Source organism: Aythya ferina (genome assembly GCF_964211825.1).
Source record: "Aythya ferina genome assembly, chromosome: 11".
NCBI classification, from domain to species: Eukaryota; Metazoa; Chordata; class Aves; order Anseriformes; family Anatidae; genus Aythya; species Aythya ferina.
The window spans coordinates 12068764-12091853 of record NC_140307.1 but is presented as its reverse complement, the minus strand read 5'-3'; the positions used below and the strand labels follow the sequence as shown (position 1 = coordinate 12091853).

Genomic DNA, 23090 nt, shown 5'->3' with positions numbered 1-23090 from the left:
TAGTATTTTCTTGTCTGACTTATTTCCCTTATCCTTCTTTCTACTGGTTTTCTTCATTATGCTATTAGAAATTATTTTCAAGAGCTGTGTGACCTGAAAGAGCGAAACAAGTTGGTGCCTTAGTAATGATATTTGTACTGCCTTTTCTTTCTGGAAGACAGTAGTTCTTTTATCCTAACAATAATTATTCTCTTATAGCATTCAAAATATGCAATGCAGAATACTGTGTGTTTCAATGGCAAACAGGTGAGCACTGTTAGTGATACCACTGACCAGAGCACAATAAATATCTTCAACTGCAGCAGCTGCAACTCCATCAATTCTTTTGCAGTCACAGTCTGCAGAAATGACAGAGTTTACTACTACTTTGTTTTTTAAAACTGATGGCAGAAAGAAGCTTCTGACACTGGAATGACTTCAGTGTAAAATACTTCATTTGTTGTGAGCCCTGTAAGAACTTATTTTTCAGTTTTGGAATTGCAGTGACTATTTTCATATTGGATGTCCTATTGTTTTTCAAAATCTCAGCATACACTTAATATTTCAGATTTACGGCTATGGTTTATTATTGCACTAGGTATTTCCAATATATTTTCCAAAATGCAAGGTGAATGCTGTAGAACTCCCCAATTTCTCCTCTCCCTAAGTACCTGTAAGTGTAGAGGGAGAAGATGACACTGAAACCTTCATATGATTTAAAAAAATCATCCTAGTCAATCTGAGTTATAGGTAACACGTATCATGTGGAAAAGGTCCCCTGAAACTGTTCCTCCCGAACTTTGGCACTATACTGTCACTTTTTATCTTACCAAGGTCAAGTATTATCAGCTGGGCTCCAGCCTGTGCATTTCCAACATCGTTTTCTGCAATGCATTGATAGAATCCTTCATCTGATTTCACCAGACCCAGAACTTGCAGATTATGTTCTTTCTGAGGAGTGAAGGATAAAAACAATACTTAAAAATGGGCTGTGACTGCAAAAACAATGGTGTTATTATGACACATTACTATGATAGGAGAAACTTCTGAACAGTAATACACAAAAGTGTATTTCGAGCTCCCGTCAGATTTCATCTCTTTTACTTTGAATCCTCAAATTATACAGCATCAAAAAGCAGCAGAAGCTCTTACTAATGGCTATCATTTTCTAGCATCACATATCACTGGCAAGTCATAACATTCCCACAGCCGTTTTTATGATATTTTAAGCACTGCATATAACCGCATAACTCACTGTTACAATCCCACAACCTCAGGTATACCCAATTATACAACCATTAAGTTCTAAGCTATGTCTCAGTAATGACTTTCACTACATCTAACATTTCCCACTAGAAGTACCAGTGTGCCAAAACTTATGATCCACAACTCAGGTATATTTATATTTCAATTTCTGTTTGAAATTGTAATTTTCATCAATCACAGATGACTGCAGAAAATAGACGGTGTTCACAGTGAGCTTGCACTCCAACAGGTTCAACCAACAATTTGTGCTTTGCCTCTCTCCCTCATGGAAAATCTAAGCTACCAAGAAATAGACTCACAAGCAAAGTGTTTTAGAATTTCAGTAAAATGACTGAATTACAGAGCATTACAGAATTCAACATGCCAATTAATTCTTCCAGGCCCTGAAAACATCAATAGCATAAAAATAGGAAGGTGGTCCTATGGAAGAACCTAGCTTCCGTATGTTTGTGTTACAGGACTAAGGGTCAGGTCAAGAGCTGGAAATGGGCAAAACTGACTATATACTTACAACAATTTTGAAGTAGTCACTTGGAATCACCATGTCTCCATTCTTGACCCATTTCACAGTTGGAGTAGGTTTTCCAGTCACCTCACACTCAAAGATAATGTCCATAGATTCATGAGCATAAATGTTCGCTGGCCGCTTCAGAAATTCAGGAGGAACTTAAAATAAAAAGAAAGACAAAAGATAGTGTTAGCATCCACAAAAGCAATTAGTTGTGCTTGTACATGTAAAGATGGCTTCAGGGATGGCAGCACAAACAGCAGCAATATTGGCAGACATTTTCAGATCAAAGTTTGATATAAGCTGATACAAGCTCTGTTATTTCAAAATTGCATTTAGGCCAGTTAAATAGCCAGCCAGTCTAATTTGAAATGACCTCTTGAGAATACGTGAAAAAAGAAATTGAACCAAAATCTATAAAGTGTAACATAAAAAAGTATTTTTAAAATCGAGACATATATACTCTTTGGAAAAGAACACCTGGGTGGTTGAAGACCATGCTGCTCTCATATCTGCCTCAGGCACGATGCTGCACGTTAAAGAACAGCGGGAGCAGCACGTACAGGGAGGATTTCAGAGAATATTCACACTTCCTTCACTAACTCAAGAGCTCATCTGAGCAAATTATTTAGTGCTTAATTGTGCAACATTTCAATGCACCTTTCACAAATAAAGAATCTTGCAGGCTAAGCTCCCAGCAAGACAAAACCCAGGTTACCGAAAAGCCTTCACCCTTTCCTTCAGCAAAGCTTGTTACTTTATGAAGTGGGAAGACTGTAGTTAGATTTGAATTTTTTTTTAAAATGGGCTTTGATTAAAATTGCTGCGTAAAACTTTCTTGCAATTTACACATGAGGTGCACGACAAGCACCCCCTTGGAGGTCCCCAGAACAAAGAGCAGTGGCACTGCAGTCGGGCTCCATCACACCAAGCACATCATGATCAGCAACGTCTTATTATTCAGCCAAACCTCTGCAGTTGATACAACAGAGGGTTTTCAGAGAGTTCTTTGTACTTAATATTTAAGTCGAAAGGTAGCAGAAAGGTCAAATTACATTCAAAAGACTTTCTGAAGTCAACGGACGCAAAACTAAGATGAAACTTTCCTGGGGTACCCATTCCCTTGTGTTTCTGTGGAGAAACTCAGTACATCAAACAGAGAGCGCTGCATTTATCTGAAGGCTTTCTTCTCTGCCTTGTGTAGGCACAGCCACATTTCACTGCAAGGTATAGATCCTTGTCTCTTATATGCCTGTTCGTATCTTCGGGCATCTTAAAGGAATTAGACCTCCAAAGTTAAAAATAAACACCCCCTTGCAAGAAGCACTAGCTGCAGAACTGCAGACACAGCTTTGTACCACATCAGTAACGTGCTCCAGGCAGGGGTGCCCCAAGATGTGTATTTCAGAGCTCAGTAATGCACAAAGGTTCTTCCTGAAAGAACATAAAGCACATAGCTAAGTTGTCATCTCTGGGTCTTGACCACTTTTTGAAAGGTCTTTTATGTTCAGAGTAAGGTTAGTTAAAATAAGGAAGTTTAAAATCCAGAAGAACTCAACGATAGAGAATTCTTTGGCCATGCAAGCCCCACGCATCCAAAACTTTGTGAGCACCACTGGGGCCCCAGGAAGCATCCAGGAGCAGGAGAGGACTCCAAGCCTCTGCAGCTCACTGGCAGAAGAGCCCTATGCAGGCACACAGAATTTGAGTCTCATCAATTATGAAGCACATTCACCTATTTGTTTTTATTAATCTCGCCGACATAAGGGCAATTTGCTTACTTCTGGTGGCAGGTCTGATTGTTCAAGTTCCCGGAAAGTCAAAAGCAGCCTTTTGCCCTTTAATATTTATCAAAGAAAGTCAATATGGCTGGGCTACAGAGTTTAGGCAAACATTTTACATGCTTCACTCATCAATGGGATTTATTTCATGCTAGGGAATAAGGAATGCTAGATTATGTTATACTTTTTTCTGTGATATGATCCATTTTCCTTCATGTACAGGTTTGCAGGTGGATTTAATTTAAAAAAAAAACAACACACAGATAGCTGGAGACAAGCTGCTCTCCACAAACTGATCTCTCTTCTGATCTCTCAAGTTTCAGACCAGAAATAAGAGAACATAAAAATATGAAACTATTTACTTATAGAGTAGGAAGATGACTTAACTCTCAGACATACGTAAACCTACACCAGAAACTACAAAAAGATGCTCACACACATTTACAGCTTGACCTCCTTCACATAGGGTTAAAGATCTGTATGGGGCTGAGTCCAGTTGCTGCCTATGACTTCCACGATCCATTTTGTATAATCATTTTCTTAAATTTACCAAAACCTCCATGAACTCCAAATGAAAATGATTTAAGTTCTTTTGGACTTAGTATCTGCATCAGATGGCTGTTGCAACTGTAACTTCAGTCCTCTGAAGTTACATTTGGAAACTGTCATCTGAATTTATTCCTGACCAAATTGCAGTAACCTATTATTTTATTGTAAATTTGCATTCCTCCCGGGTGTTTATCCCTTGGCATTTCTATTCCGAATGAGCTGTGCTTTTCCTCTACTCCCTTCCCATATCCCAGCCTCTGTTTTGGCCGCTCAACAAGCCGTGTTTGCTCAGGTTGTTCTGGCATGACAAGCCACCACACCATCCCCAGTGACCCTCTGTATTTGCTCTACTTTGAATTCATCTTTGCAGTCTGTAGAGCTTCAATTACTTGCATGCCGTTTCAGATGTGTCTCACCACTGACTTGAAAAAACAGCATAAATACAGCGTTATCGCTACAGCAAACATCTTGCCCAATTCATAATGCTATTGTATTTGCCCTTTCCTAGATGCAACATGCTGATCTCCGAGTCCGCGGCTCTCTCATCTTTAATCATTTTTAACTAATGAGTAATTTTGTCCCAGGCTGCTTTATCACTTTCTTTCAATCTCTCCTCTGCACACAGATACAGACACATACACACCAAATGTTGAAGCACCCATGTGGTTGAAAAAAGGGAGCATAAAAACTGGAAACACAGGAAGTTGTTTTTCTATGAAGGTGCAGTACCCTTATTTTCTTACCGTTCTCTACAGGGTGGCATTAATTCCTTAGCTATTAAACTTATGGCAAGAATCCTAATAAACACAAGCAAGCAACATTCACTGCTAAAAGCATAAAACTTGTAAAAAAAAAAATGTATCTGCTGATGTCAGAAGACAAGCAATTCGCTGTACCTAGCAGCTATGCCATGAAACTCCAAGATAACTGTGGGATCACAGAAGCATAGGATATCCCGAGTCAGAAGGGACCCACAAGGATCATTGAGTCCAATTCACATGTAGGGATATACACCAGAGGGTCAATAAAATAACGAGTGGCACTTAATATAAACAAATAACTGCTCTGGGTTCAAGATAGCCTTTGCTAGAGTGCGTCCTCAGTCTATGGACATTGTCTGTTCCTGTTCTCATCACTGGTGTTTCCCTTGTAATGAAGACCTTTGGAGCCCCCTCAAAATCTGTAGCGACTGGCATTGCTTGAACTCAGGGCACCATCCACTAGCAGGCATTAATATTGAATTATAAGATTTGTCACGAAAATGAAAGTTGAACTAGATATCCTATTACCTGCTCTCAACTATTTTTCACTTAGGAGATTAACAATTTGAAACACTTCATTTTTCAAAGTGACTTTGCTTTTCTGGCTTTTGGAGGAAATGCCACACTATTTACAAAGGGAAAGTAATATGAGAAGTGCTCACTTTATTATCCTTTACTTTCCAGTTAATGAATTAAAAATGCTTTTGAAACACACTTTTATAGTTTAACTATGTCAATGTTTAGCATTTGCACCGATTAACACAATGTAAGTGCAGATGTTTGTGGTAGAGAAGTTAAATTGATAACCAGAGAGCAAATGAGCCAATTACCATATAAAATAAGATTTGTAATGGAGGATTATGTGTTCCGTTACCAAACAGACAATTAAACTTCAAAGAAAACTTGGCAGCTCACCCTACTCTTCTATCCCTCCGAATGGCAGCATGCAAACAACTATTGCAACTGCAAGATGCTTGCACAGAATTTCACATGCACTGTAGCATCCTAAGAGAGTCTTTACACAACAGCATCTTCCACCCATCTGCAGATACAAAAGACAAAGCATTTTGATCCCAACGGTGAGCAGAGAAAAGAAGGAAGGCAATCTACATCAGCAGGTGACTTAAACTTTTAGCTGGATCCCTGTAAAGTGAAATACTCTAAAAATAATACACTTTTTTAAGCCCACGGGTGTAAGATGATGAGAAGAGCTAAGGAAGTACGTTAGTCGAAGTGGAGACGGGAATTGCTGGTGGGCACAGATGCCATTTTGCAAATGCAGGTGACCAGAAGGAGCAGAAAACCAGGAGCAGTGAAAGGCAATGTACAGGACTGATGCTCACATGATTCGTGCTTGTGTGCCAGCAGGGGCCAACAAAGAAAAACGCTGGCTTAGGATCCACATTGTCTACAGGTTAATTTTTAAATGGCAAAGTATTAAGAACCTTTGAATAACTATGTGAAGAACATTAAAGTAGCATCATTTATTCTGAGCCTTACAGAACGACTGCTTCTTCAAGTGTCTTTTCAGTGGTCAGCAGCTCTTGCCTGTTCTCTCTCATTAAGACCGAAAGAGAACAATTTGGTGGCCTTCAGGGCCGTAGCCAAAAGAATCTATTTTCAATTCAGCCATCTGTACTGCTTCAAATGAGAGAGAAATTAATTACATTCAGTCCTCTCCAGCTCTTGAAGAGCTTTCCTTTCAGTTTTACAATCACGGATGGAAGAACAAAGGTTCCTGGTTTCGCAATCTCATTTCAAACATGAAACTATAAATGTGAAAGCTGTAACTAAACAAGAAAAGGAAAAATTCAAGTTCTGCACAATTAAAAAAGCAGAACTTTCTGTTTGCTTAGTTACAAGCACAGTGAACCTTGTCCTAAAATATTCAGACCAAAATGCTGCTATTCTAGTTAATACCTAATTTTTGCATGCCTTCCTCTTTTGCCAAAGCTGAATCCCCTCCACATTGCTCCCCAGAAAGAAAAGGAAGATGGCAAAGTAGTGTTTCTCAAGTCTGACTATCAGGAAACAAAGAAAACCTTGCAGAGGCAGGAGTGCAAGCAAGCAGGTCATTTAGGTCTTCATAGTAAAAAAAAAAAAAATAAATAAAAAAATTTAAAAAAAAATCACCTGAATGTACAATCTCCTTAAAAAAAATCCAAAGCTGAACTAGGCATTATATATCCAGTACTCCTCAAAGAACAGGCAGCTGCAGCTGTGCCATTATCTCCCTTCTGAATAGGTGTAAAAGTCTTACTCAAAGTGTATAAGAATAGTCTCATTTTGACACAACAGAAACACAGATTGCAAGCCATACTTTAGAAAGACTTGCTTTCTTTTTAAAAAAGCATTAGCACAGCTGTTGGGCAAAGCATAGCATCACACAAAAAACAACTTACACATGATCAACTGCAAGAGGTATCTGTCACAGCATTTTGCTGTCTCCTCCAGTCCTCTGTCACCTCCCTGCTTCAACACGCTACGGCTGCCGAGGGGCTGAAATGCAACAGCTGCGTTTCCAAACAGAGTGGTCAAGGACCAGGCTGAAGTAGCCATTTCCGCTTCCTCAGCCACTTCCAAATGCTCTCATTCCACAAAAATTACAAGTGTGTTCCCTGAAATCACACCATTAAATCTGAATTCTTGTCAATGTCTCCTCGCAGAACCTTCACTCTCTGTACACACTTCTCTGGATGACCCGAGGATTTCCCTTATCAATCAATGCCAATCGTTCAAATACAAAAGCATCTTCCAAACCCACAAATTCCTGCGTACTCCCGATATTGATATATAAAACCCTGAGCAGACTAGATAATTTCTTGTAGCACATCTCTGATTAACCACTCCTTAAGCATTCTTGCTCAAAGGACTTCTATTTTATAGCTAATACTTCCATTTCATAACTACACTGTGAGTAGAAACCCAATCTTATATTTCAGTAAGCAACCAGGATTACCATTATTACATAAACTGGGCATTTTTATTATTTTTATAAACAGCTTTTCAATCAGCATTTCAAATGATAAGCCCAGAGGAGTTTTACCTTCTGATCCTGTGAGGACAAATACTCTATTAGGCTATGTTACAAATCCTTCTTTAGGATCCTTACAATGTTAAACTTAATTTTAACAACCGAAAGTTTGTTTATGAGTAGGGTATAACTCTGGAGCGTGATGATCACACTGTTAATCCATTCAATCACGCCTTGAATCAATATTAACATGCTCACTGTATCACTGCAGTACAGAACATTTTCTCCAAATCTACCTGCCAAATGGCAAAGCAGCTCACGCTTCCACAGACAGCAGCCTTCTGTTTTAATGAGACATTGTACAGGATTTCAAAATCTTCGAACTTTTTTTTTGTTTTAAATTCCCCAAGCAGAGGCTGCTTTAGAGGACAGGTCCACCTCTAGCTCAGACTACAGGACCCATTTCACTGCCTGGGATAGCTCAGCTTTTCAGTGCTAACCACAGAGAAATGTCTGAGTTACATACAGAGTGCATTTTATTTAAACTAATAGCAATTTCATTGGTCAGTTAGCTGAAACCAACTAATTTCTGTCAGCCAGTTGCCATGACACAGACTTAGATGAGAAGGTTTTATGTTATTTGCATTAGCGCAGTGCTTAGGAGCACCCACGGAGCAGAGCCATTATGTTACCAACAAAAGCAAACTATTTAAGTACCACAATGCAAAGAATGAAATTAAAGAAATTAAGGATAAATTATATCATTAAACCATTAAGGAGAGAGCAGTCCACTCAGCTATGTCTTATATTCACCTAAGTCTATGAATACATCTTCTGCTTTGTGGTATCAAAGTGTAATCGCTTCGGAAGCCTATTGGCCTTCTAAATATGTCTTTTTCCAAAATTTTGATTCTGCCCCAAAACAACATGACATCCTCCAGCTCCTGCCATTATTACCAATACAGAGGAGAAGTTTCAATTAGCTTTTAATTGTATCTTCTAGTTGTACAAATTAGTTGGTTTCCTTCATGTATATCACAGAAGGAAAGGAAATTACACTTTAAAGAGAACTAGGGAATTATAATCTTCTTTCTTAAGAACAACAAAGGTATACAGATAAGTACTTTATTAAAAAAAAAAAAAAAAAAAAAAAAGAAAGAAAAAAGAAAAAAAGGATTTAAAACCAATACAATGCCTCAGGAAAGTCAGAAGTCTTCCCAACCTCTGAGCAGGGCTGACACGTCCTTAAAACACACTTAATATGCAGTTGGAAATTTGCACAGCAGACAAAAGTTGACAAAATGGAACTTTTTAGAGAAATAGCCACAGAATAGAAAACTGTCAAATGAATATAAAAAAAAATCAGTGTACCAAGACAAAAAAAAGATTATAAAAATGTAAACTAGTACATGCGCAGCATTTCTATTGCACAAAACCCAAAGTTCCAGTTTATGCACAGGAACTGCAGTCAGAGGATGAAAGTTTCTGATGCAGTGACACAGTATTACTTCTTCTTACCTTGTAAGATAATGACTTCACGTGTCTGCTTTTAACAAGTAAACCACTGATGGTTTTATTACATTTCAGACAATTAAAGCTAACGTACCAGTAGATCAACAGTTCGCTGTCTGTGGGATGCTTACCAGTGTGAGTTCTCTGCTGCTTCTTTAACAGATGAAGCAGAGAAAGAGGCAGCATTTTTCTCTAAGTGCGGTCTCTGGGAAGCTACCCTAAACTGGTGAGATTCTGCTCACCAGCTGAAATGGCAAGGCTGAGCCCTCAATATGTTCTAAGCTCTTGCTCATGCAGAAGGGGCTGGTGCTTTATGGCTTCATCCACAACCACCGAAGCATCCACGACCTGGATTTCTGTGGCTGGGGGATGACAGGGGGTGGCCTGACTGCATTCGAATTGATTTGAAAACAAATATTTTACAATTAAAGTGAAGAGCTTTTCTTCAGAAATCATTAACTTATGAAATACTCTTCAGAGGCCAGTCCCTACATAAATATTTTGGAAGCAGAAAACACACAATATTACAACCACCAAGAAATCAGATGAGGGTGAAGAGTACAGATTATAATGAAAAATTATCCTAATCAACTAGAAAAGGAAAATAACAATATCAGGATAAAAGTCGATAAATATGTATTTCTTCTTCAGGGAGACATATTAAACTGGACATTTACGGAATAGGACATGATAGCAATGGCAGGAAAAGGTCTTAGAAATAAGGATTTTGCCAGAGATCATAAATATGACCATGACCTGAACACGACTCCCAGTATCCTACTGGTGTGAAAAAAAGTAATCATACAAGAAGCTGCTGCTTACACCTCCTGAGATTCCTTTTCCATCCAACACCCAGTAATCTTCAGCCAGCGATGCTATTCGAGCACCACATTTCAAGGAAAACACAGACTCTGATTTACAAGAAAGCTCTGCAAATGATCAATGACTCAGAAAATTGGCTCTAAAAGAAAAATGGAAGCCCTGGTTTTGGTTATTTGAGCAAAGGCAAGATTAAGCAGTAATAAAATCGGAGACCTCAAATAGGTAAGAGAGCTTAATACATAAATACTCCCTGGAAAAAAAAAAAAAAAAAAAAAAAAAAAAGGAAAAATCAGATGTGTGTGTCATTCTCCCTACGTTCTTGCCCTACTCTAAAAATGATAAAACTCAAAACAATTAATTGTTCAGTCTCCAATCTGATATGGAAAGGGGTTCTTCTCAGTATGAGCTTTAGTAAAATCAAAAACTATCTTTATATATAACTGTTCTGAACTTGTGCATACACAGGACTGCAGAGGAACTATCATTAAAGGCTGTGAGACGTTAGCTCAGCACATGAATTTGGAGAGCAGACAATTAGAGGTTATGTATATACATACCCGCAAATAGAATTGTCTGGGAAGTTTTCCAGGTGCAGAAACATACGGTGAGTGCTCTGAGCGTGCCCTATACACTAACAGTAGTTTTATTATGGTTTTGACTTGTGGGGTGCCTTAGCAGTTGCAGACCAATTCAGTACCCTAATTGCATGCTGGCATTAAAGCTGTGGCAAGATTGCAACATCATCCACACCTCTCTTAATCCTATCTATACAAAGATAAGCATAAAAATTGGCTGTAATTGTCAGCTGATCTGTTCAGCAAGAGCAGGAAGTGTTTAAAAAATACAACTCCCTTATCTAAGCAGTATCTGCAGATGGAGCATCTGCTTCGCAGGGCTTTCAAAGTCACCCTACCCTGATAACCTGCGAACAAAGGTTGCTTATCAGCAGGACATATCCAGCAACAAAGAAACACAGCAAAGGTTGCACAGCGCCAAGCGGCAGCCAACTGCAGGCATCAAGGAGAGAATTGTGAGAGGAGTGAAAGCATAAAAGCAATAAATACATCTCCATTCATTCTCCCAGTGTCTAGCAATCCCTGGATGAGGGAGTTCCTGAGAAAGAAGAGAAACCTTTTTATTTGCTGGTCCCTTGCCTGCCCTTGTTTCTTTCTGGACCCAGGTAAGTTTTCAGCAGCCCCAGTGCTCACAGCAGCAAGTTGCAAACTTCATTGACACTCCCTAAGAAAATTCACAGTTTTTTGCATGTCTTTGAGTTAATCAGCCGTGCGATGTCTCGTGGTTCAGGCAACCAAAGGGAACCAAGCATTCATTCCCTATTTGCTTTCCCCACGGCACTCAGGATTTTACGGAAAAGAACAGTTTTTGACATTGCATGTGTCTTTGATCATCCTTGTTACATTCCCCATACCTTCTTCAGCTTTACCGCATCTAACAGCTTTACTACATTCGAGCAGCACGGGAACCAGAGCTGCTTGCAGCATTCAATATATATAAGACCATCACAGATTTAGTCAGTGCCACAAGGATTTTTCTATTTAGATGCCTATTCCTTTCCTAGTAAGTCCGAACATTTAATTTGTTTTTTAAAAGCCTACCTTTTCTAAAGACCTACATATTACAACCTCAATATTTGATGCCTGTGCAAAACCAGGCAGGTCAGAGACCACTGCCATACAAGCAGAGTTTGAACCGCATTTAACCGAACGTGCTGCTTTATAGCACACTGAACTTCACCTGCTGTTTTACTGCTTCATTGTTTCTTGCACAACAAGGCATTTCTACAGCTGACCCCACAGCCAGCACTCATTCCTACAACCCCAGTCCGCTCAGAGCCAGCAGCAACGTTTGTCACCTTACAGTCCTCTTTTCCAGATCGCTTACAAAAATGCTGAACAGTGCAAACCCGGCCCCGCTGGTGAACAGAAGCCCCCAGTCCCACTCAGATTTTCTGTCTGTTCAACATCCTTACTGATTTTCTTTCATCTACACGAGGTCATTCCCTCTTCCTACACAGCACCATTGTCTGAGACTCTCAGCAAGACTGGCAAAAGAGTTGCAAATGGAGGAGCACACATCCACCAGCCTGAATATCCCCAACTTCTCAGCAGATCTCAGCAGTCAGGTGAGGCTTTTCTCCCCAAAACATACACAGTTCCACTACACTGTATTCAATGTGTCTAAAAACAATATATATTTTTTCTATTTCCATCAATTTTACCAGTCTAGATGCCAGATTACCTTGGCCACAGTTTCCCAGAGATCCCCCAACAGGCTCTTAAAAAACTGATGTCATGTTGACCAAATATCTTTAGTCTGATTTTTTCAGACTGCCTAGCCAACTTAAGTGATAGGTTACACACCACACTCAGGATTTCACACTTAAACTCCTTGAGAAATGTGGAGTGAATGCCATCTGGTCCGGATGATTTGCTACTGTTCACTTTGTGGATTTGCTTTGAAAAATATTTCGCTAGCTCGGCAGTTGCAGGTAGGTCCTCCAACAAGCACACTCGTTCTAAAAGGGAGGAAAAAAAAAAAAAAAAAAGCAGCAGCTTCCAACTCCACGAAGAATTCAAGAACTCACTTCGCTTCAGGCCATCTTCTCACCCCTTTCCCTTCATGTTCAGTCATCTGCTGACCCTGCGCCTTCTCTGGCAGACTTCCCGTCTCTGACAGGCTTTGCAATAAGGTATGAGAGATTTCTGTGTTATTAACAAATGGTTCCTCAAAAGCTTTGTATTATTTTACTTGCATGTAGATGTGAGAAAAATGTTTTTCTTTACCATGCTGTTAACAGATTTCAGGGTCAGTGTTTTTTTTGGTTTTTGTCTTTCCAGTATCATTTCTGACAGGTGTCAGGCATTCACTGTGAGCCTTGCACAGCTCCTTAAATGACTGCCACGCCGCTTTCCAAGCTTCACCTTTTTGACTGTGCCTTTGGATCTTGTTTTCAGTCAGCTTCCTCTTACCGCACTTATCGCCCACCCCCCCATCTTTCAGTTTATTTTGTTTTTACAATTCAGTGCTCCTTTAGAGGACTTATGGTTTCTGTTGGTCCTGTAAACATAATAAAGTCCGTTATGAACACAGTTACAGGAAAATAGACAGTAAACTTTTGAATCAAGTCACATGCACTGCTTGGAATCAAGAACAAAACCTACTCCTGAGTTTCCAAATCAAGCTCCAGCACAGAACGCTTCCTCTTGGTGAACGCTGCTCCCACGTTGCTTCTTGCCATGCTCAACCATACTAGATTGGTGTTTGGAGTTGATGAGACATGCATGAAAAGCGCAGGTGAAATTCTTCCCTCATCCCTCACTTGACTCACTTAAGAAACTGAGTTTTGCAGTGCCATGGTGTGTGATGTGACTCCCCCGCCTCCCCCGTGACACAAACAGGTGAAGAACACAGACCAGCCTCAGATAGCTCCTGAGGTCCCAGACAGGTTCTGATAGCTTTGGGGACAGCTCATGTGCATGCATTTAAGTGTGCTGCCTTGTCCTAGGAGCAGTATGATGCACCTTGTTCATATAGAAAGAAACCACCCCCAAGGAGCCCCATCCCACCTGAGATGCCCAGCTGGGGCCCTGGGAGCACGTGGCTCCATCATTGGTCACCACAGTTGGTCAAGCTGTATACGAACAAGTGAAGGAATGAAACTGGGAAAGCAGCACAGCTAGCAAAGGTTTCCTTTGGAACAGCAGAAAACCAGGGTATGGGCATGCTGTGCTGCCTGGCAGCCTGTTTGCAAGGTAGTGCAGATGAATGTGAAAGAAAATTACATGTAAAATTTGTAAATATTAGCCAAAAGGATAAGTAATAGTAGAGGTGGTTTTTGTTTTGCATGAATTTTCTCTATTCTGTAAATTTCCCTTAAAAAAAATGGAGGCCAATACTATTGGCAAGCCTATGGAGACTAAAACCCTAAAAACACGGAGGCTGCCCTGTGTGAGGACACTTCTGGAAAGGGTCAGTGCCTAGGAATGTCCCATTACAGCAGCTGTTAGAAGCAGTAGCCTCAGTCTGTGAAATACAAGTGAACGTGTGACAAAACCTGTACTTGGGAGGTGTCAGCAGGACCACACAGGGGAGGGACACAGGACTAGCAGAGCTTGGCCCTGCACAAGAGCTGGGCAGAGGCTGAGTGCAATGAACCACAGCCAGGAGGACACAGCAAGCAGGAATGAAGTACAGTAAACCCCGGCATAGGTCACGGAGCAGCATGAGACGATCACTGCAGCAGAAGCAGCAGGAGAGACAGAAGGTGGCACCTGATGCAGGGGTCCTGCCCAGAAGACCCCACAGGGCAATGCCAGCCCCCAGCTGTCAGGGGCAGGAGGGGGGCAGCAGGCAGCTCTCCCCCACAGCTGAGCCCTTACTGAATCCAGACAAGCAATGGCACGTTGTTCGGTGTCCTTTCTTCCAAGGGAAAGCTTGCTTCCAAGTCTGTGCCTCCTGTTTCAGTCTGACACTGATGATTTTTCTTTAGGTGTTTTTTTGATTTAGACTCCCCGCACACACACTTCCCCCTTAAGCTTATCTGAATTATGTTCCCTTTTACGTGAGGATTTTGTTACGTTCAGTAGATGCTGCCTCAATACCATCTGCACTTCTCATCTCTCCTCCTGTCCGTGTAGTAAAACCCAATATTTAATTTTAAATACCAAACATTTATTTCCTTTTGTTAGCATTGAACGCAGCCTTTGTGTATGGACACGCTGAAAAAACTTCTGAACACACACTCTGGAATTAGCATGCTGTTATCAGTGGTGAACTTTACAATTAAGGAAGAGCTCAGGACAAACAGAAGAGATGACATTTCTGCATTAAGATAAGCAGATCATATTGTAAAAGCTTGTCTATTGCAAAAAATTAGAGTACAACACCTCCAAAGTGCTTAGCAGCAGCTATTATAGATTATCATTCAAAGCACACCTAAGGTAATTTCCAGGATTTTATTTTTTTATTTTTTAAGAATAATTGATTTAATCACCAGGAATACAAAAAAAAATTACTATGTTCATTATTTCTTTGTCTAACTAAGCCTTCCTTCTCCAGTCCTTGTAGCAGACATCAAGCTTGTTTGACCCTGAATCTACTCCAAGTACCATGGAAACATCTGAACAACAAGAATGCTCATCAAAATTTAAATTTCTTACAGCAGTACCAAAGGCAATGAAAATTTTATTGAATTCTACAGCCCTAATTCTCTACGCATAGAACACACGGCAAAGAGGCAGCAGGCACAGCCCTCTGCAAGATGAAGGCCTGCGGCCTCTGGGCCCTCGGTTCCCAATTTCCAGCATAAAGCTGAACCACTGAACCTTCAGAGTTTCTACTTCCAGGTTTCTACCACCCCAGCTCCCATAAGCCAAGCTGAGGAGAACCACGGGAGATGATGATTCTGCTCAGATTTCACCCCAGCTTGCTAAAACACCTCCATCTAGAAGCCACAAATGCGCATCCCCCATTCAGACTATTTAATGAAAGGATTTGCAGCACTGCTTCGATCTCCGTGGCAAATGAAAAAAACATTACTTCTGGCATTTATGAACACTTGTTCCAGATACAGGGATATTTTCCTACCTGTAAGGTAAGTTTAAAGCAATTGTTTAAAGCAGATGTGTCACGACACACTAGTTCAAACTTGCTGACCCAAAGGTTTTGGTCTTCAGTGAAGTGTTTGCTCTATCACACTATTTATCCCTACTCATTTATTACTGTAGCAGGGACTTTTTAAAGATGATTACCACAATTAACGCAGTGGTAAACACTACAATGCCACCATCATGCCATTCTGTGACAGCTTTTCTACCAGATGCAGAACAAAGGTCTGGCTGTTTTCTGAATTACTGTTACAGGCACGGCTGGTGCCTCCACCTACACTGAATGACAACCAAGTGCCTTGGTAATAACAACTTTATGACTTGCCAAGATGTGAACCTGGCAAAAGTTCCTCAGGCATTTTCTTCCTTGAATTGCATTTTTCAAAACCTCAAATTTTAAGTCTACAAGGGTTCAGATCAGTTTGATCAGTGAAGGAAAAAATGGATTTTGAATTTTTTTTTTTTTGTTTTCATCAGAGATGCATGAGAGAAGGGGGATGCCAGGAGAGAGGAGGGGACTAGAGAATGGCAGTGATGAACGTGGCAGGTGAGACGGCTCGGGGACAGGCTGGGACATCAGAGCAACACCGGGAGAAATTTGGTGAGAGGTGCCCAACAAGGCCAGTTTCCTCCTCAGGTATCCTCAGAAAATGGAGTTAAGTCTCCCATTTCCACCTGCTCCCCTAACCCAAAGAGCCCCCCACTGCTTGGCACACAGAAGACGGGTGTCCTTGGTTATCCTCCCTGCCTAAGTGGCAGAGATCAAGCAAATCCAGTTTCTGACAGGTGACAGCCCTGTCACTTGGGTCTCCGCCAGACAGAGATGGAAGGAAGCTGCTGACCGGTCTTGAGCTCGTGCCGCCAATCACAGCTCTAAAGGGATGTATTAAGGGATGCATATTCTGAAAAATCAATGTTTATGCATCTCAAACTGGGCATTGAAACAGCTGGATACATTTCATCTTAATTTTTCTATGTCTCAGTCAATTTTTAAAATGGATTCCGTACCACTTCATTTCAGCAGAGTGCAAAAATACATTCATTAGTGGTTATGAATGATTCAGATTCCACGGTGCTGAATACCAAAACAGAAATAAATATGGATTTGAGCTGAGCACAATAAATAAATCATGGTACTATCCCCCAAATAAGAAGAAAAATCAAATATTGAATATTTTCTCAGTAAATTAGTACTATGAAGCTCATGCACTGCACAAAGCGGTAAAATCCTGTCAAGAAACAGTACAAGACCACTTAGTTCAAGATTTTCATAACTTCCTCCCATAACAAGTGGGAAGGAGGAGATGACAGATTAAAGACAGCTAACAATCCTAGCCTTGAAGTTCCTTATTTTTTGAATATTTGCCTGTGGAGCCTCCACAATGGGGCAGTAAGTTTGTGTGCAGGAGATTCAGAAGCTGGCAGAAGGAGCATGATTTCAAGATGATATCCAAGATTGAACTGTTTACTTACTGAATACAGACTGGTGCAGTTCACTTGGGGGAAAAAAACAAACTACGTCTGCAAATGGTAAAAATAATTGATTGAATCCACTGCTTTGGCAGGTCCCTCTCATCTCTACAGAAGTGCGATGCGAACTTCCGACAGCACACTACTGCGAACTAGGCATTTCCCCAGCAATCACCCACTAGGAAATATTTTTTTTTTCTGATCGAGACCAAAGAAGAGCTGGTGCGTTTGTGCTTTCCCTTTTTTAGCTTGCAAAGACACAAACTCTGCAGGCTTGCTCTACACATCAATTAAGAGTTATCCAATCACTTCATTTCCAGATCAATGCATGTGGGCCTATCTTCACATCAAAGTCTCTTCTGATTTACAAATCCCCAAAATAACCTTAATTACAATCCACCTCAATAATAGCTTCCATATAAAGGAACAAGTAAACATCTAGGACTGCAGTCTGAAGGAAACAACTGAAGGGATACAAGAAAGGCCTACAAATTCATGCATGGGCTGGTGGGGGGAATAAGAACAAATTCCTTCAACCTTTTCCCAGACAAGCTAAGAAAATTACTAAATAAATCTACATTAACAGTGACTGGTGCAAAAAAAACCAAGATGGTGCTGGTCCTCACAGTGTCATGAGATGCTGTGGATATAAGATGTTTAAATGGGTTTGGGGGACAGAGTGATTAATAGGAAAGAAATCTACTGAGGATTGCTAAATAATGGAGAAACCACTTGTGGCTCAGAAAATCCCCAGTCTGAGATCCCAGATCAGTCTCATCCCCAGTGATGAGTGAGACTGTATACTCAAGGGAAGCAACATGTACTTCTACCCTTCACATAAATTCTCTCAGCCATCTGCTTGTGGACACCGGTGGGAACAAGACACCAAATGCAAGAGCCTGTCACTTGGTCTAGCACAGCCACTTCTGTATTTCTGTGCTCATGTCTTTCCCAAAAGCTGTGCAGCGGGAGGCGTAACACTGACACACTGCTCAGCAGGGTAAGGCGAAAGCCACAGGCCCTCCACCAGCTTGTCCTTGCCAAGGGAGCACACAAGGAAAGCTCTTCAAACTGCATTATAGCAAGCACAGTCCCAAAGCACGGGCTGCCCTGCCTGAGGGGAACTGGCTGTTTGCATCTTGCAGTCTATTTCAACCCATATGGCAAACCCTAAGAAGAAAAAAGCATTTTGCAACACTGAAAGATAAAAATCTTACAAATTTAGATGTGGGTTGAGTTAGAGGAGGGACTGATCTAGAGTATCTCTCAATGACTGAACAGAAACACCACACCACTACAACCCTGCACTGTACCACATTTGGCTTTGTGGCAAAACATCAGTTCCTAACAATTTAGCTGTGTAAAGATACAAAAAGAATAGAGACTAATAAGAGACTAAATAGAGACTAAAAAGACTAATAAGGCAATCTAGCTGTAAACTGTATGATCAGATGCACAAAAGCACATCTTCTAATTGACCTTTCAGATTTCTAGCGTTATTTATGTCGGAAGTTATGGGTGTATTAAGAAGTCAAGGAAGACATGATGAATTTGAGATATGCTCCTTATCCATCAAACAAATTTCTTAAGTTCAGTGTTTTAGAAAATAATCCTTCCTAGCAACCAGAAACAGACTATACCCTTTAGTATGTTTTCAAAAAGCGTTTTTACACATCTCTGAGCTATTCTAGGCAAACAGGAGAACACTATTCAACTTCAAATAGAAGTTCAGAAAAATGCTAGCTATGGAAAACAATAACCAACAATTATAATCCAACCTCAAACTGTGGAAACCAAGCTCAAGTTCTGCAAAGAGACAAACAAGCCTAAGATCTGAAGTCACATTATTTTTCCCAAGTACTTAAATTGCTGGTTTAACATTAATGTATCATTAATATGATGCAGAGTTTTACGAACAGCACTACAGGAATAAAGCAGTCAGTGGAATCCACCTAAGAGGCATCATAAAATCTTTACTTCTATGCTATTGCACTTTCTTACAATCCAGCTAAATTTTACAAAGTTAGTAGGTTAATTGTTGAAATCCTCAGTTTTCTGCTTGTAATCCTCCAAATCAATGCCAATGTCAGTCCAGTCACAAAGAAAAGTAGTAGCAGGGAGATTAGCAGCTCTGAAAAAATCAGTCCTACAATGGTTAAGCACACTAATGATAACTTAAGCGAATTAGGAGAACAGTAATCCTGCAATGTTGAGATTGAGTTTATGACTGGAAGGAAATCTATGATCGATGCCCAGGACAGACACGCTACATTTCAGTAAACCTCTTTAGCCTGATCTCATACAACAAAACCTCTTTTTTCACCTCCACAAAGCCTCCAGTGCTGTTGGGTTTTCTTTCCTTCCCACATAAATTCTTTGACAGGTCTCCAAAACAAAATTTTCAGCTAATTATTTAATGTACAATCATTTGGGCCTTATGTGTTTTCCACATCAAAGAGAACGCAGCAGGATGTTACTCATGCATTCTAGTTTTCCATTATTTTCTCACCAGAATGGCTTCCTAAAAAATGGGTTCATGTGGCATTTCAGGATGTACTAAAGGAAGCAAGAGGGCAACAGATAAATGCTCTAATTCAGAGCTATGTTGTCAGTGACACTGTCAATAAACTAAGTTATTAATTTCACATGCAATGAAAAGGCAAAGAAAAATTGTTTCCCAGAAGGGGACTGAAATGGCAAAATGGTATTTTAAACATTCTCCCCAAAGCATTGCACACGTGTAACAAAACATTTGAATTTACTAAAAATGTATCCATAACAGCTTTACTCAACCCTCAGAAGCTATGAACTGCTGAATTCATCTCAGAAGAGATTTTTATTACAGAAGGCTGACATTTTAAATTGCACTTTAGCCTTTTTGCTTCATTGCTGCCCTCAGGTTCTCAGAAGACAGTAGGCAGACTTGCAAATATGAACCGCATCACTCATTTCTTAAAAGATACCCTGTTGGAATAAACAAAGAAAATTAATTTGAAGTTGGAGGCCCAAAATGCTCTTGAGCTAGATGCATTACAGAGCACGAAGCATGACTGTTTTCAAAGGTTGCTAACACTTTCACATGCCCTACAATTCTATTCTGCAACATCACTACAAAAAGCTACCTTGCCTTACCTAATTGAACTGCTCCCTGAGTACCTAGATCCATGTCTTTCTTGTAAAAAGTACTTTTCAGGAAGATGTAACCTGCATGCGTATCACCGCTGCAGTCAATACAGTTACTCTTTCATAGGGAGACCTCTTTAGGAAGCCTACATTCTGGTGGTTGGCTCACCAATGGCAGCAAGGTGACAGTAGCAGCCCCAAGGGGTTGTGTTTGACCTCTCGAGTCTTCAATACACTGTGGCAACATCCAGCCTCCTAAGGATGCAAGGACAACAGGCCATAGGAAAAGAAATCTTGGAGTCATCATTTGAAAACAAAGAAGACTAGCAGGGCTGCTGGAAATCAGGACTGGTCAGAAAAAAAAAAGAATCACAATTTTCTTATTTTCAGTATGAAAATATCCTCCTGCCGTTACCTAATCACCAAGTGGTTTGCTGCACACCTGGTTTCCTTCCACGTGTTATTGTGCATCCTGCTCACATCCCCTTACAGGCAGGATGCTCAACACCCTTCCAGCATCCTTCTGCAGGGAAGCCTCAGATGTGTCACTGAAGAGTATGCAACAACTTTATTACAGAAATTACACCTGCCTCAAAGGTTTTCACAACTAACGTGAAACACTGTGCTTAGTTTAACTTGACACTGTAACTAAAGAAGTTGTGTTTACCGTGGAACAAGAACTCAATGGTGTTTTCTTTTAAATTATTCTCATCACGAAGAGAAACTAATTAACTGCAAGACTGTTTAGGGAACAAGTCACCACAGATAACCTATCTCCTTACAACAAATTACAGAATTGTTTCATCTTTGCAACTTTGGGATAAACTTCCCTTCCAAGGACTCTGGTTTTTATAAAATGACACCTAGTAACTGCAATAATCTACCTCCCATTAGAGAGATAAATTATCTTGTACTATGAGAGTGAGCTTAACTACCACGAAAATTAACTTGAAAGAAAGTATGCCTTTCCTTTATGTTACGGTCTCTCCCTAGAGACCATCTAAGTAATGCATGGTGTTCTTCAGCATTTCCATTTTACTCACCCTCATGTTCCATCTCAAATTTTGGGGGTGCAAAAACAATGTACAAGTGTCTGTTGAAATGGAAAAAAAAACCTTAGACAACCTATAAATCCAAGAATCAAACTTAAAGCTTGATTCAACCAATTAAACACAGAAAGATGACCCTGATATACAGAGGAAAATACTTGCCATTTAGGGCACGATTTCTATAAAAAGAGTTCTCACTTAGAGGAAGAAGGCATTTTAATGAGCTTCTTAGTTCACACATTTAAATTTCTTGAAAGTCTTTGGCATACACAATTTCAAAATTATTACTGAATCCTTCAGCTTTTATTTTTAATTGCAATTTTAAGTGTCATGTCTTTTGATAGGGAATAAAAATAATAAAAAAAAAAGTATACTCTATTTTGTATCTACTATATTCTTCAATCCTTAGGAAGTATTCAAATGCACTTAGAACAAAAGCTGAGCTATCAACTGGCTTACCTTTCCCACATTAACCTATGAGTTATAGCCCCAGGTCAGTTGTGCAGAGGGTGAACTTCCCACCCAATGTTAATTATTCCTCCTGTCAAAATCACAGGGGACCTAGCAGTGTGCTCTACATAGCGTGCCACATGTATCCGTGCATGTCCTGCAGGATATGGCAATTCAGGGAATTCAATCTCCTTGTTAAGCAATCTGAAGGAAAGCACATTGCTCAGAATCAAGCTGAAACTAGGTATAATAGAGGTGGCAGGTTTCACTCTCTGTTTTCTCAAAATTGGGGAAAAAAAAAAAACAAAAAAAACCTGTTATTTTAAACTGGCATTTTAGTAGAAGGAAGAAGTCAAAATGTAGTTGATGAAAGCAAGGGAAAGGGAGAGGAAGGCTGACTTATTCAGGACTGCCTGTCTGTGCTGCAGCAAGCTCCTCTCTTCCCTAATTCACAGCGGTACACACTTCATCAATGCATAACTGACTCCAAAGTCAAAGTCATAAATCTTACTCCAGGTAAATCCCACTTTTATTTAAGGTAAAACCAACACTACAGATTTTTGTCAGCATTTATGCTGCCTCAGAGGTATGGTTCCTGTGGGGTAGAAGCCCTGGCTGTAGATTTTCGACACAATTGTACTTCTCTGAGCTTTTCTTCCTTCTGAGGTCTGAAAAAAAACAGCTTTGCTGGTACAGCAGACACCACATAAGGCACATTTGGCTTGCTTAGTGTAAGCAGTACTCCTCCAGTAGTAAATCACTACTCATGCAGACACAGCCTTTTGTAACAAGAACTAAATGTAATGGCATTTTGTTGAGTTTACTCAACCAGCCATGGCTGATTCAGTAATAAGAGGGAAAGAGTAAGTCAGTTCCAAGATAACTGCCATGAGTTATTACCAAGAGCATGAAAAAAACACTTAAGTTAAAGGAAAGCTGAGAAAAGGATGGATAGAATGGACAGAGTAACAACTGGATGTGTCTCTGAGTTGATCATAACACCATCCCCACTCAGGACTAGTTGGAAAGGAGGCAGGGTCCCACACTTCCTCAGCTTCATACCTAGGATTTCTAAGCTGTAGGTCACCGTGCCCCTGTCCAGATTCCTTTTGGCACTGCAGGCAGCCAGAGCCTACAGACAGAAAGGATCAGTCTTCAGATTTAAATCCAACAGCACGATTCTGGAACCCCTGCCAACCTTGTGCATGCTTACATCTTC

General features: G+C 40.3%; 1 protein-coding gene across 9 annotated transcripts in view; it reads right to left on the bottom strand.

Moving 5' to 3' along the window:
• NEO1 (neogenin 1) overlaps positions 1 to 23090 on the bottom strand; it is a 189663-nt gene that overhangs the window by 71572 nt on the left and 95001 nt on the right. For all 9 annotated transcript variants that reach the window (XM_084532530.1, XM_084532527.1, XM_084532529.1 and 6 more), the window contains 2 exons: positions 1757 to 1911; positions 810 to 930 (listed from right to left, as the gene is read on the bottom strand). In XM_084532530.1, coding sequence (XP_084388656.1) covers positions 810 to 930; positions 1757 to 1911 — 276 coding nt within the window. The remainder of the gene's footprint in view (positions 1 to 809; positions 931 to 1756; positions 1912 to 23090) is intronic.